Genomic DNA, 15,728 nt, shown 5'->3' with positions numbered 1-15,728 from the left:
ACTACGTAAGGATTCATGGACAGCCATCAATTCCTGCCGACAAAGTGGTGGAGCGTACGTCGAAAACTCTCGGTATTAGTGCAAGAACCGTAGTAAGTAAGGGAGTATTACTACAAAACTTGGAAGATACTAAAGTGAGCCGTAATGATTCCGGAAAGAGAAATGACAGAGGTGAATGGTTAATTGACTTCTTCAGGGAAAGGCAGCTGATAGTGGCAAACACATGGTTCAAGAACCATAAGAGGAGGCTCTACACTTGGAAATCACCAGGGGATAAATATAGAAACCAAATCGATTTTATACTGGTAGAAGAAAGATACAGGAATGGAATCAAGAAGGTGCACACATTACCAGGTGCAGATATTAATAGTGACCACAACTTACTTATGGCAGAAATAGAAATAAGAATGAAAAAACTGAAAAAGGCGACAATGGTGAAGAAATGGGATCTAGAGAAGATAAGGTCCAACAGAGAACAAATTACAGAAATGCTGTCTCGGGACTTTCTAAACACATTACGAGACAAAGAAGCACCTGATAATGCCAACGAGTACTGGAATATGCTGAAAGAAGGAATCATTAAAGCAGGACAGCAAAATATAGGATATGTAAAAGGGAAAAGGTCAAAAAAAACCATGGGTCACACAAGAAATGATTTCCAATATGGAGGAGAGAAGAAAATTGAAAAACAAGAACACTGAAGATGCAAGAAAGATATACCGAAGGTTAAATAACGAACTGCGAAGAGAAACAGAGCAGGCTAGGAAAAAATGGCTAAAAGAGGAATGTGATGAAATTGAAGAACTGGACAGGAAAGGAAGATACGACTTACTATACAACAGAGTAAAGACTATGACATGGGAACAAAACAGAGCAGGAAGTGCTACTATGGAAATTTTGAGTAAAGACGAAGAGGTAGTGTATAAAGATCGTGACGATGTCCTCCAGAGATGGGAAGAATATATGAAAGAGCTATATAACACAAATAGCAAACCAGAAACTCTGGAACTTGAATCACACAACAGTGTAAGTGATGAAGAGAAAGGACCGACCATCATAATGGAAGAAGTAAAGTCTGCTATTGCTGCAATGAAAAATGGCAAAGCAGTAGGTACAGATACAATACCGGGAGAAATACTAAAATGCTTGAACCACAATGGAATAAGAGAAATATTGAGGTTATGTAATAAAATATATGACAGTGGTGAATGGCCTGAGGACTTTTTGACAACAGTAATGATTCCATTGCCGAAAAAACAAGGAACCAAGAAATGCAGCGAGCACAGGACAATCAGCCTCATTTCACATGCAGCCAAAGTAATGTTAAGAATAATTAATAAAAGACTTGAAAAAGTAATAGAGGAGAATCTCGGCGAGGAGCAGTTTGGCTTTAGACGGAATACGGGCACCAGAGATGCAATAGGGCTCCTACGAATCTTAGGAGAAAGGTTTATTGAAAAAGGAGGAGACCTATATATGTGCTTCATCGATTTAGAAAAGGCATTTGACAATGTGGTTTGGGACAAGCTGGCGACTATTATGAGGGAAAAGAGAGTGGACTGGAAAACCAGGAGACTTATAAACTCATTGTACCTTAATCAAAAAGTTTCAGTTAAAGTGAGAGGAGAAAGTACAAACTGGATCAGACTAGGGAAAGGAGTAAGACAAGGATGCTGTTTATCACCTACTCTTTTCAACCTGTACTTGGAAAATATGATTGACCAATGCTCATTAGATGACAAAGGAGTAGAAATTGGAGGAAGAAGAGTAGGGTGCTTGAGATTTGCTGATGACATGGTCCTTCTAGCCACAGGGGAAAAAGAATTACAGGATTTGGTGGACATCATTGCAACTAACGGAAAAAAATATGGAATGAAAATTAACACAAATAAAACAAAAGTATTGGCAATAGGAGGAAATAAGGAACTATAAATTGTGCTGATTGGAGAAAAACTAGAACAGGTGCAAAATTTTAAGTATCTTGGAAGCAGGATAGACACCGACTGGAAGTGCACCACAGAAATTAAAACAAGGATAGCAATGGCAAAAGAGGCGTTTTATAAGAAAAGGAGAATCTTCTGCAGCGGTATGGACAGAGAACTCAGAAAGAGACTCATAAAATGTCTTGTATGGAGTGTTCTTCTATATGGCGCTGAAACATGGACTATGAGGAAAAAAGACAGAGATAGGCTGGAGGCTTTTGAGATCTGGACATGGCGGAAGATGGAAGGAATGGACAGAGTAAAAAATGAAGAGGTACTGAGAAGAGTGGGAGAGAAAAGGCAGTTACTAGATGTAATAAAGAGAAGAAAAAGAAATTGGATTGGGCATATATTAAGAAAGAATGACGGACTGATAAAAACAGTTTTAGAAGGTTATGTAGAAGGGAAAAGGAAGCGAGGAAGGAAGAGATTCCAGATACTGGATGACTTGATGGACGGTACAACATACAGCAGCCTTAAGAAGGAAGCAATGGATCGCAGAAAATGGAGAGGCAATGGACCTGCTAATATAGCAGATAACTGATGATGATGAATGATTCCGAGCTGCCTGGATCAAATACTACATTTTTATCAACCCCGGGAAAGAAGAAAAAGCGGCCTAGTCCTATCACAGATTTAGATTCTTTCCAGACTGATGCAGTTCGTAGGCATGTTTATGCTTACTACAGCAGAAAAGAGTATCCTACTGTAGCCAATTTATTAATCTCTTTAAAAGAAAGTGAACTCTTCAGGGGTGGTAAAACATCTCTAAAAATTGTGCTGAAAAATTGTTACCGCTCGTAGCATTTTCTTGCACAAAATTGTGGGCAGAGACATTTATTCCATAATTTGGCTATACGAAACGTGGGTTAATGCCGGGGAAGCTGTCAGTAAATGTTGGACGGATAACACACCCAGCAGTAGCGGCCATCAGCCAACGGGAAGAGGAGCTAGATTAATTGTGGTCCATGCAGGCTCCTCCAGTGGTTTTGTCCCTGACGCACTTTTAGTTTTTAGATCAAAAAAGACTGGTGATTACCACGAAGATATGGACCACACAAGATTTGTTGAGTGGTTCAGGCAGCTTTTAAAACAATTTCCTGTCCCTACAACAATTGTAATGGACAATGCTCCATATCATTCGGTGATACAGAAAAAAGCCCCGACCACAAATGATCGGAAAGAAGTTATGGTGCAGTGGTTACAGGCTCGAAATATTGCAGCGGATATGAGTATGGAAAAGGTTCTGTTATATTCTCTTGTTAAAGAAAATAAGCCTACGACACCCACATATGTAGTAGACGAAATTGCCAAGGAGCAGGGTCCTACTACACTCCTGGAAATTGAAATAAGAACACCGTGAATTCATTGTCCCAGGAAGGGGAAACTTTATTGACACATTCCTGGGGTCAGATACATCTCATGATCACACTGACAGAACCACAGGCACATAGACACAGGCAACAGAGCATGCACAATGTCGGCACTAGTACAGTGTATATCCACCTTTCACAGCAATGCAGGCTGCTATTCTCCCATGGAGACGATCGTAGAGATGCTGGATGTAGTCCTGTGGAACGGCTTGCCATGCCATTTCCACCTGGCGCCTCAGTTGGACCAGCGTTCGTGCTGGACGTGCAGACCGCGTGAGACAACGCTTCATCCAGTCCCAAACATGCTCAATGGGGGACAGATCCGGAGATCTTGCAGGCCAGGGTAGTTGACTTACACCTTCTAGAGCACGTTGGGTGGCACGGGATACATGCGGACGTGCATTGTCCTGTTGGAACAGCAAGTTCCCTTGCCGGTCTAGGAATGGTAGAACGATGGGTTCGATGACGGTTTGGATGTACCGTGCACTATTCAGTGTCCCCTCGACGATCACCAGTGGTGTACGGCCAGTGTAGGAGATCGCTCCCCACACCATGATGCCAGGTGTTGGCCCTGTGTGCCTCGGTCGTATGCAGTCCTGATTGTGGCGCTCACCTGCACTGCGCCAAACACGCATACAACCATCATTGGCACCAAGGCAGAAGCGACTCTCATCGCTGAAGACGACACGTCTCCATTCGTCGCTCCATTCACGCCTGTCGCGACACCACTGGAGGCGGGCTGCACGATGTTGGGGCGTGAGCGGAAGACGGCCTAACGGTGTGCGGGACCGCAGCCCAGCTTCATGGAGACGGTTGCGAATGGTCCTCGCCGATACCCCAGGAGCAACAGTGTCCCTAATTTGCTGGGAAGTGGCGGTGCGGTCCCCTACGGCACTGCGTAGGATCCTACGGTCTTGGCGTGCATCCGTGCGTCGCTGCGGTCCGGTCCCAGGTCGACGGGCACGTGCACCTTCCGCCGACCACTGGCGACAACATCGATGTACTGTGGAGACCTCACGCCCCACGTGTTGAGCAATTCGGCGGTACGTCCACCCCGCCTCCCGCATGCCCACTATACGCCCTCGCTCAAAGTCCGTCAACTGCACATACGGTTCACGTCCACGCTGTCGCGGCATGCTACCAGTGTTAAAGACTGCGATGGAGCTCCGTATGCCACGGCAAACTGGCTGACACTGACGGCGGCGGTGCACAAATGCTGCGCAGCTAGCGCCATTCGACGGCCAACACCGCGGTTCCTGGTGTGTCCGCTGTGCCGTGCGTGTGATCATTGCTTGTACAGCCCTCTCGCGGTGTCCGGAGCAAGTATGGTGGGTCTGACACACCGGTGTCAATGTGTTCTTTTTTCCATTTCCAGGAGTGTATAATAAGGCTGCCACCATATCACTGCCATTTCAACCCTATTGAGTTAATATGGAGTGATGTAAAAACGTATGTAAGGAAAAACAACAAGTCCTTTACAATGACAGAGGTGGAAAAGCTGTTGCGTGAAGCTCTTGTGACTGTGGATGCAACCTCATGGAGAAAGAAGGTAGAGCACGTCGAGAAGCTTATACGAGCAGCACAGACAATAGAAGGCATTATCAGTGCCCATGAACAATTAATGATTTGTCCTGCTGATGACGACGATGAAGACGGTTTTGGCGATGAGTCGGACAACAGTGACGATGGCGAGCTGGATGGAATTGCGCCATTATCGCTGTAAATTGGTGAGTGAAAAATTACTAATATTGGTTATTTACGGCAATCTCGGTTATTATTTATTTTGTAAACTACGTACATTATTGATTTTAAAGTACCAGTCGTCAGATGCTTGTTTTTTATATTTCTTTGCTCCGTTATCGAAAGGGTGCGCATTGTTATGCTTTTACATGCATTATTATACGGTTGTTTACTTCCTGTCATTGTAGTACAACTAAAAACGAGTTTTTGTATACACTGTAATTGCTCAATCGCTTGTATTTACGAAACGGGACGGAAAACTGTATCGTCTGCTGTGTGTATAGAGGCTGCTGTTGCAACATCGCTATTACAGTATAGCCAACCTCACTAGACAAAAAGCGAACTGTCAAGTGCAATGTTTCGCCGGCGGGGGTATAGGGGAGTGATGACCTCAGCTGTTAAGTCGCATAGTGCTCAGAGCCATTTTGATTTTTTGCTGACATAAATACAAAATTATACGACCCATATATTGGCGTATCAAGGTATATCAATGTTGAACTACAACCGACATTGAATGTATCACTTACTCTGTTTCTCTTGGAAGAAGCAGGACTGTAACTTGGCATCTGAAATTTGTTGTAGCTTCGAAAGTACTTTCCCTTCAGTATTTGTCAGTCACTTACAGTCTCTTTCAGTAACTTTAGTTGTGCGGCATAGAGTGAGCATATGTGTGGAGTTTGACAAATTGGGGAGATGTGTGTCAGATGTTAAAGCCTTGTGATCAGGCGAATGACACTTACTTCCAGTATATAAGTAAATACGAGATTCACTGCCAGCCAATGACAGAATGTTTAATGTTTTTATTCAGCTCGAGTAACAAAACTTACATATTACAGCCATTCGCATCAATCACATTTTCCTTCATAAACAACTATATTGTATCTATGAAAGGGTTACTAAGGTCCTGTTGTCACGACCGACTCATTTGTTAAAGAGCCACATGAATAAATATGCCATAAGCCAGCCCTCATTTTTCCACTGACTGGGATACTTCGATAGTATAGTTATTATTTTCATCGTTAATTTGCAGATTCTACACACGCACAGCGTGACATAATTCCAAAATGTCTTTGCAAAATCCCAAGTTTTTATTTTGAAAAAATAAAAAAGCTTACGCAGTTTTGTACTAGAGACCAGCTATGTGAAATTACACATTGATCATTTTATTACGTTTTAAAATAATTGAACAGACAATTAAAGTAAACGCTCGCTGCTGTTATTAGTGTCGAGCGTAGGAAGCTGGCGTAATACTGCATGGACACTGTAAAACAGATGGAACTCATTTGCACGGTTCCATTGTGCCACTCATTGTTCCTGAACTCAATTATCTCGAAAATTAGACTCACTTAAAACAGCACTATTACTCGCTCGGGATAAGCACTTTGACACTTTTCATTATTAACACGAATTCATAGATGCCAAGTGAACATTGCAACAGTCCCGTATAATGCAGTGGTAATCACTTGAGTAAAAACTTGTGTTATTACGTACTGTATGTAATCAAGAGAACACTTATAGCCACTGAGATGTTAATGCGAATTTAATCAACGCAAGTTGAATGAAACAGACTGGTATTCTAAAGCCACAAACAATAGTAGTTCTTCGCTCTGAGACTAATCTGTTTCTATACGGTTCGGAAAGAAAATTAAGGTGATGAACTTCGATCGTGATCGGGGACATCGAATGAGCACTGTTTGAAAATTAACGAGTGCGTAAAAGCACGTGCATGTAACGCAAATGTCCTTGTTAATATCTGTTCTGCTAGAGAGCACTCACTGTTCACATTATCTCAATGTTATTATCTACGCTGAAAAGTCAAAGCGAAGATATTTTGCAATTCCTGCCTACAGCTGCTTTCATTATATTAGAGTGTGGTTTAATGTTTACTGGCTAAACTTTATTAGTGAACCTTTTACGCAGGAAGTACATATGATATCAATGTTGTTAAGCTAATAAGATAAATAAAGAAAGAGCGCTGTAGTAAGACAACCGACTAACAGGATTGTTTGATTCAATAGATTCAATAACGAAATATAAAAGGCACATATTTCAATCTTTGATAATGAAAGGGCTTTGAATGAACTTTTAGAATAACAAGACCATCAGCTGTTACCTAAGATACTGAAGAAAAAGAAAACAGGAACTAATTTTTACAGTAAATGTTCGAAATTCCTCTTCTGTCATCCATGCAAAGTTGACACCGGAGAAGAAAGGACTGGCGCATGCACTGGAAGATGCTTGACGCAAAAAAACTGTCGCAATCAGAAATACTTTTGCTGTCATTTCATCACGGGTATTCACTTATGTGCATTCGACGCTGACTGAATGCCGTTTTATGGTCGTAGCTGCACATTGGTGCATTTCAGGCCTATGGATCTCCGGTATATTTTGCTCGATAGGACATCTACTATTGTGATATGATCTGTTTACAAATGCCAAGAAGAGTTGGGTTGTTTGGGGGAGGAGACCAGACAGCGAGGTCATCGGTCTCATCGGATTAGCGAAGGACGCGGAAGGAAGTCGGCCGTGCCCTTTCAAAGGAACCATCGCGGCATTTGCCTGCAGCGATTTAGGGAAATCACTAAAAACCTAAATCGGGATGGCCAGACGCGGGATAGAACCGTCGTCCTCCCGAATGCGAGTCCAGTGTGCCAAGAAGAAGTTAGGTGTTATGATGGTAGTGTTGTTGAACTTCCAGTCAAGCCAACTGGTAGAATTTCTCCGAGTTTTTGAGCACGTTTTTTTTCAGCTAAATTCTGGGGATACTGTAGTTGCAAACACCTTCGTATTGTATCAAACATTGGCCTCATTTTCTGCTCAACATTATACTTAGATTAAATGCATTAGCCGGCCCGTGTGTCCGAGCGGTTCTAGGCGCTTCAGTCTGGAACCGCGCGACTGCTACGGTCGCAGGTTCGAATCCTGCCTCGGGCATGGATGTGTGTGATGTCCTTTGGTTAGTTAGGTTTAAGTAGTTCTAAGTTCTAGGGGTCTGATGACCTCAGATGTTAAGTCCCATAGTGCTCAGAGCCGTTTGAACCATTTGAACTAAAATGCTCACTCCTCCGTACTCGACCTTCTCCGTGAATGCTGCAGGGTATTTGATATCACATGTTTCACGCCGTACCCACCAACAACTATCTGTCCGATGGAGCATAAAACGTGATTCATTTGGAAAGGCCACCTGTCATCAGTCAGTGGACGTCCAGTTGTCGTACTGGCGTGCAAATTCCAGGCTTAGTCGCCGGCGAAAAACAGTCAACGTGGATGTATGAAACAGACGCCTTCCGCGAGGACCCACACGCTGCAACGTCCGCTGAATGGTCGTTGAGGAGACACTGATGGTAGACCTTTGGTTAATCTGGGCAGTCAGGTGCTCAACGGTTGTTAGCTCGTACACATCTCGGCAGCTGTCTTTCAAGCCTGCCATTTAGGGCCACTGGTGAAACACAGTTACATCGGCACCGGTTTTGGACGGCGCCATTTTGCCATGCACGGTGTGTGTATGTTGTCCACGGCGTCACGCAACAGTGTACAGACTTAGCCATGAAGGAAGTGCTTCCACTCCTGGCACAAAAGCCAACGATCATGGGCCCTTGCACGTCAGAAACATCGTCCTCTATTAGCATCACGACAAAGATTGCAATGTTTTCCGCGCCCCGCCGATACATTTTATATGCCCTCCATTGCCAGTGCTGCCATCTGCCGTCTGTATATGGTTACTCCACGCTGACTTTGAACGTAAGCGGTGTTCAGATTAACATGAATGTCTACACTCAGGTGTTCTATATACGGCAGGCGCTCTATGCCCTCCATCATAATTCACTGTCTTCATGACTCTGCTTATTTTTGCTAATGCCCTGATGACTTATCTAACGTTGCCTTCGGAAGCTGACTGGTCTTCCCTGTCAGAGAGCCACAGAACAGCAGACATGCAATCCTCTTCGCCTTCTCCTCTGCACCGTTCTGCTTGCTTCCTATCACTGCCCCCCCCCCCCCCTCCCTCCTTCGCTCCCTTCCTTCATTCACCATTCCGTGAAATAGCAATTAGCAAACAATTATAGAGGGTGTACACGACTCCTCTAACATACTGTGTTGGAGAAAATTGAAAATCATAAAACGTTAAGGAACTCTGTTCCCTAACTTTGGAGATACCATGCTGCCTGACATATCCCGCCAAACATCAGATCAGAGTGTTTGTAATATAAATCTCATTAGTCCATCTTTCTCAACATTCAGTGTCTGTGGTAAGCACTCGATCGATATCTGATAGGGTGACCGTATTTCTGGAAGTTGAAGCTGGGACCTCCTCTATTATCGCTCTCTGCTCGGAATGCAAGAATACTCTGTAACTGTTATACATTATTAAATCTTACAACGATATGGCACCAGATGATAATAGAGTTATTCAAAACACCATAGTTCTCCGGTGAATGAATTAGATTCAGGAGATGTTTGCTTCGTTTTTAAGAAGTCATGAAATTCCGAAGATCTGTATTTCAAATTATAATTCAGTACCATTAATACGTTCGAAATCTTTACTTTCATTTGAGTTTTGATGTCCCTTACTTTTATGTACAAAAGAAAATACACGCTCGACTGCTGCATTTTTACCAGGAATACATAACGCAAAAAAAGTTTCTTCTACACTCCATTTCTCTCTTTGCTGAGGTATGACAAACTGCTACATACTACGTGCTCCATGAACAAGGCATTAACTCTGCAGTTTGGTAATAAGTTTTTGAAAGACTCGTAGCTTTTTTGTATCTCATCCTGTACAGGGACACAGTGCAAAAGAACCCATATGTAGTCTGAAAATGCGTTAAAAGATCGGCCCACTGTTCAATGTATTGTACACTACTATCATAAAATTCACACACTCTTTCAATGAACTTGTAATGTTTTTATCAAATCAAATTCAGATACGCCTAAAGCACTTCTTATAACGTTTGGTGAGAATCTGGTTATTCGTTCTTCTGCCACATTCATTCTTATGTCATGAACTGTTTCTCCAACCACTAAAATAGTAAAATGCCATCCTTCTACCTTTATTACTGCCCCATAAGGAGTCCTAACTATTCATAAAAACGAAATACACACGAAAGCATCTGGGCTACCGCTAAGAAAATCCAGCTCAGTAATACCAACTTCAGCGCAAGTATTATTGAAGATCTTGAACTTGAAAGCGTCATCAAGCAGGATGTATGAACCCATTTCATTATAAAGCACATCATGGTATCTAAGATTAGGAATACGATATGTAATTGAAGTATAGATTCTTGTTAGAAATATAAAGTTACTTGCTGAAGGCTCATATAAGCCAAAATTATATTTGATTTCTAAAAACCAGATCATTTACGCATCCTGGCAGAACTGTATGGGGACAAGAGGTATAGACTAAAAAAATCGGAACTGTCCCGGCCAAATAGACGTCTGAGCATTTTGTATCTGATCAGTTTCTGCTGCCTGAAATCCTTTTGTCTGTCAGTATTTGCCTTTTAAAAGCTGTTTCTAAGTAGCATAACACTCACATCCTACTTCTAACAAAAATTTCTTTAAATTCCTTATTTTTTCAATAACAATCATTATTATTTATACTATTTGCTCTGTCAATTGCTATTTGCATGATACGCTTGTTACCTTCGATTCTCTTGTCAGTACACCTTGCTTCAGGCATCTGTTTTTCACAAAGACCTCAAATTAACTAACATTAAATAACCTATAAACATTGTATGTGGAATACTTTTAATACATGTAACTTAGACAAAATGAGATTATACATTCTTATTTCCTATACGAAATTGTATCATTTGGTTTCTGTATCTTGAACGTCCCATTTCTTGCTCTTGATGATATTCTGATGAAACTTGCTTTTGTTATGAAACAGTTTCTTCTATTTGAGTAATTTTTTACTAAAATTTATTGCAGGAACGTTTCGGCAGCGTATGGTCATCAGCAGGTGCTTCAAAACTGTAAGGCACCTGATGATGGTAAAGCACCTGATGATGGCAAATTGCTACCGAAACGCATTATGCTAATAAATTTGTGTAAAAAATTTACTGAAATTGCATAAAAAAGCAAATTTCATCAAAATATTATCAAAACAAAATATTCGATGTTGAAAATATTGAAATCAAATGCTAGTATTTGGTCTACAGAGTATGAATGTGTGGATAAATATTAGTAAAAAGTGACAAAAGCCGAAAAAAGTTATTTAATAAAATTTTAATATGGTGACTGACCTGATTAACTTCCATACAGCACGTATAAATTTAAGTTTTAGTTTCGTATGTTTTATCATTAGTACCATATAGAAGGTCTATCAGTATTTCATAAACATAATTTGCATGGATACTGGACTAGCACCCTGTGCGACAGATTCTTTTCTGTCATAGAGTAAGCTGCACTTTTAAAACATCAGTTGAATTACATGTCTTGTTGTTACGATCAGTGGCGGCTACATATGTGGGACGCGGGGAACGCCCAAACCACTCCCCCCCCCCCTCCACCCTGCTCCACCCGGGGTGGCCCCACCAGTCAGCCAGCACGCTAATCGTTTGTTTCTTTCGTCAGTCGACTCGACTGAATCGAGTTATCGAGTTGTACTTTCCTATGTAGCACTCGCGACCGCGTCGGGTCGACTTAATGGCTTAGCTTCGTCGAACACTCACCCTGACATCGATTATCCTATTGACGATATAATTCACCAATTTGCCAGCAAGAATAGGCTTATAGGATTCATCATTTAAGGAAGAGAACCACAATTATAAACTTTTTTGCATCATAAGATGGCATTGTCTTGTACATATGTATAATTACTTTAAATAAAACTTTCTTAAAATTTGCATGTGACTTGATTACTTTTTATTACTGTATAGCTAAAGGTAGCTGAAGATATATGTAGCGCCTCCTCATTGAGGTTTTTCTGTATCCGCTACTTGTTACGAAATGTAACTTATTTGACGCAGTAACAAAACGAAACGAGTCATTCTTTAAAAGGAATCTTCCTCAGCTAAAGGTGGACAGCGCGTACCTAGTACTGATTTTGACACGACTTGTGCCACAGTTATTGCGTACGTAGGCGACACTTGTGTGCTACAGACTTTATGCTGGCACCATAGGTGGCCAACATATTTATTTTGTCATACTTATCTAGCGTCACGTCTTTATCTTTAGAATTGAGAAACATATTACGCATTTTTTTAATTTAATTTGTTTATCGCCAACATTCTAAGCAACAATTACAAAACCTGAAGAGGAATCCAGTACCTGCGTCATTAAAACAGACAAAGAATTGAAAGATATAATAGATTACTCAGTTCACGAATTTACATCCATGAGAACTCGATATGACTGCAGTTAGGAGTTAAGTAGATCGCGCATAATTGTCTTGATATAATCTTCAAACAGTAACCAACGTCAGTAATACGACAATGCTACATAAGAATTTACGTTAATGCGGCAGCTGATTACGTCATTGATACTACCATCGCACGTAAAAGTATCTATTTTCCTGACGAGCAGACGTCAATCATTAACAGTTCTTGGAGTTAATCACTCATTACTAACGATTCAGCTCTTCCTCTTATCTACAAGATCACATCACGCTGTGTTCGGTAACTTGCGTCGTTACTTTGAGCTTATCCTCTGACGTGTCCACTATCTCACCAGGACTACTGCTGTGTTAAGCAGCGATGTAACTGTGAATCTGCACTCAGCCGCCATTTTACTGATATGCACACTGCGTGTGTATACATTACAAATCTCAGGCGCGCACTGATTTCACTTATCAGTATCAGATAAGTCTTATTCGTTTGGTTAACTCTGCGACCAACATTGGTTACGCATACCACGACGTTTCCCATGAAATGACTCCATGCTGCATCCAACCGGAAACCACCGTCCCTTCTAATGAATTTCCCAGAAAGCCGTAAGTCGACTGACTCCTCGAACACATATGCCCAAAAGTTAAATATGCCCAAAAGTTTGAATTATAAGAAACAATTTTCGTTTCTGAATAGTGCATCGAGTAGCCATTACCAATGGCTCGAGGAGACGAGTATGCCGACACGTTCACACTGTCCTCCTGAATTGTGCGTACTGCTCGTCGAATATCACATTTGCTGCAGTTTTATGAAGTCCTTCAAGCACCTGCCTGGTGTACTTATGGTCGTCTTTTATCGGTTTAGAGGGTAACTATGTTTCGTTATTTATATTTCTGTTGTAACATCTAAATCATATGAAACAAATATCTGTTTCCTACGAACAGAGTTCTGAGATGTAAACATTCCGACCGCAGGCTATTTATAGCTCAGATATTATGAGCTTCATGAATCAAGATCGTGAGAAAGTCCACTATTTGTGCCGCATGGTGTACGGTTAGGCCATGAAATCAGATACATATCAGCTGTACTGTTTCTCCTGTGTGGACTTGGGTTAAAAAAAATGTAAACTAAATATTACGATAAATTTTATAAATAATCGACAAGTACGCCAAAGACGAAGAGATAGAATTACAATGGACATGTTATTCCATGGACTCTTGCGCTTCTATGCATGAACTATCTTTTCTTTGTCATCCGCTTATCTTACTTGCTTGGATTCGGACCTAATAGGACGTACTTGTGTAAAGCTCATCTTGCTGTACCAGCTGATAATGTAAGTTGTACTTAAAACCCGAAAAACATAATGGTTATTTTGTCAAAAGAATTTTGTGTATGCGGTCAATCTATTGTTAGTCTGGTAACTAGACTGCCTTAAGTAGATATGGGCCTCAACAAAGAATTTTCATTGTTAGGCGCCATCTTAGAAAAATATTTAACATTTTTCTTTTAGCTCATCTACGAATCGTGCCGTCGGTTAGGACAATTAACTTTATTTCAGATCCCACGAGACCGGAGGCAGCTACTAATAATTTAACAATTTTACAATCAGATTTTCTTTATATCACGAGATAACATCCCAAGCCGAAAAGGTCTGGTCACAGGATTCCAGTTCCGTTATAGGATTTCATTTGTAGATGCTACTCTTGTTATCTTATATTGGGGAATCGAGACGAAACCACGACATTAAGCTACGTGCTACATAGTGTACATCGAATAGACTTAGCAAATATTCCCTGGTGCAATAAGCACACGACTTCTCACGAGCCTAGTGTTGGACACATAAGAAAAGCACAATTAATTATAGACGATTACGTAACAACCCTGAGAACTGAGCTAGTTTACTGAGTGCTTATGCACGTTGGGCTAAATTAAACAACATATTACACTGTTAATAATATTCCTACATTAGTTATTTCTCTTTTATGCTGAGGCATTGCATTAATGTGTGTTTCTTTTTTGTATAAGTCATGGCTCATATTTTATTACATTACACTAATATTCACAAAATAATTTTAAAAAATTACTTTGTAACATTACACAGCGTGATTTCGATACAACACGTATCTGAGCATAAGATCACTCCTGCGCTGGAGGAAAATTAAAACTACAACTCCAGGAGGGCGGCGCGCCACAATCATCAAATTTACATGAAAAATAATAGCTGCTTGCATAATCAAATCGCTTACTTTTCAGTGCAACTGCACAAACTAGGGAAATGCCATCTACACTGATGAGCCAGAACGTTATGACCACCTGCTTGATAGCTTGTTTGACCGTCTTTAGAACGAAATACAACCTAGTCCCAACAGGGAACCATATAACACTCTTAGAAAAAAAGTGATTCGAGACTGTTACCTGAAATGCTCCTCCATGATACTGACAAGAGGGAGATTGAGTTGATAATTAAATCACTAAATACCAAGAACTCTCATGGATATGATGGGGTATCTAGCAGAATACTGAAGTATTGTTCTGTGTATGTTAGCCCAGTACTTAGCCATATCTGTAACTTTTCCGTTAGGAGTGGTCGGTTTCCTGACCGATTAAAGTACTCTGTTGTGTAGCCACTTTATAAAAAAGGAGACATTGATAATGTTGACAATTTTAGACCTATTTCTATGCCATCGGTGTTTGCTAAAGTTATCGAGAAGGTTGTATATACAAGGTTACTGGAGCATTTAAATTCACATAATTTGCTTTCAAATGTTCAGTTTGGTTTTAGAAATGGTTTAACAACTGAAAACGCTATATTCTTTTTTCTCTGTGAGGTTTTGGACGGATTAAATAAAAGGTTGCGAACGCTAGGTGTTTTCTTTGATTTAACGAAGGCTTTTGACTGTGTTGACCACAAAATATTACTGTGGAAGTTGGACCATTATGGAGTAAGGGGAGTAGCTTACAATTGGTTCGCCTCTTACTTTAAGAACAGAAAGCAGAAGGTGCCAATGGGGCACTGTTAAGTGGGGCATTCCCCAAGGGTCAGTGCTGGGGCCACTGCTGTTTCTTACTTATATAAATGATAAGCCTTCTAGTATTACAGGTGATTCAAAAATATTTCTGTTTACTGATGACACCAGCTTGGTAGTGAAGGATCTTGTGTGCAATATTGAAACAGTATCAAATAATGTAGTTCATGAAATAAGTTCGTGGCTTGTGGAAAGTAATTTGATGCTAAATCACAGTAAGACTCAGTTTTTACAGTTTCTAACTCACAATTCAACAAGAACCGATATTTTGATCAGACAGAA

General features: G+C 40.9%; 1 protein-coding gene across 1 annotated transcript in view; it reads right to left on the bottom strand.

Annotated features, from left to right (window-relative positions):
• The window catches only part of LOC124615638, a 134,086-nt gene extending 121,266 nt beyond the window's left edge, over positions 1–12,820 (bottom strand). The window contains exon 1 of the mRNA XM_047143648.1: positions 12,764–12,820. Coding sequence (XP_046999604.1) covers positions 12,764–12,820 — 57 coding nt within the window. The remainder of the gene's footprint in view (positions 1–12,763) is intronic.
• Positions 12,821–15,728: the final 2,908 nt, after the last annotated feature.

The sequence above is a fragment of the Schistocerca americana genome, chromosome 5, assembly GCF_021461395.2.
Source record: "Schistocerca americana isolate TAMUIC-IGC-003095 chromosome 5, iqSchAmer2.1, whole genome shotgun sequence".
In the NCBI taxonomy this organism is placed as follows: Eukaryota; Metazoa; Arthropoda; class Insecta; order Orthoptera; family Acrididae; genus Schistocerca; species Schistocerca americana.
This window is presented reverse-complemented; position numbering and strand designations above follow the sequence as displayed.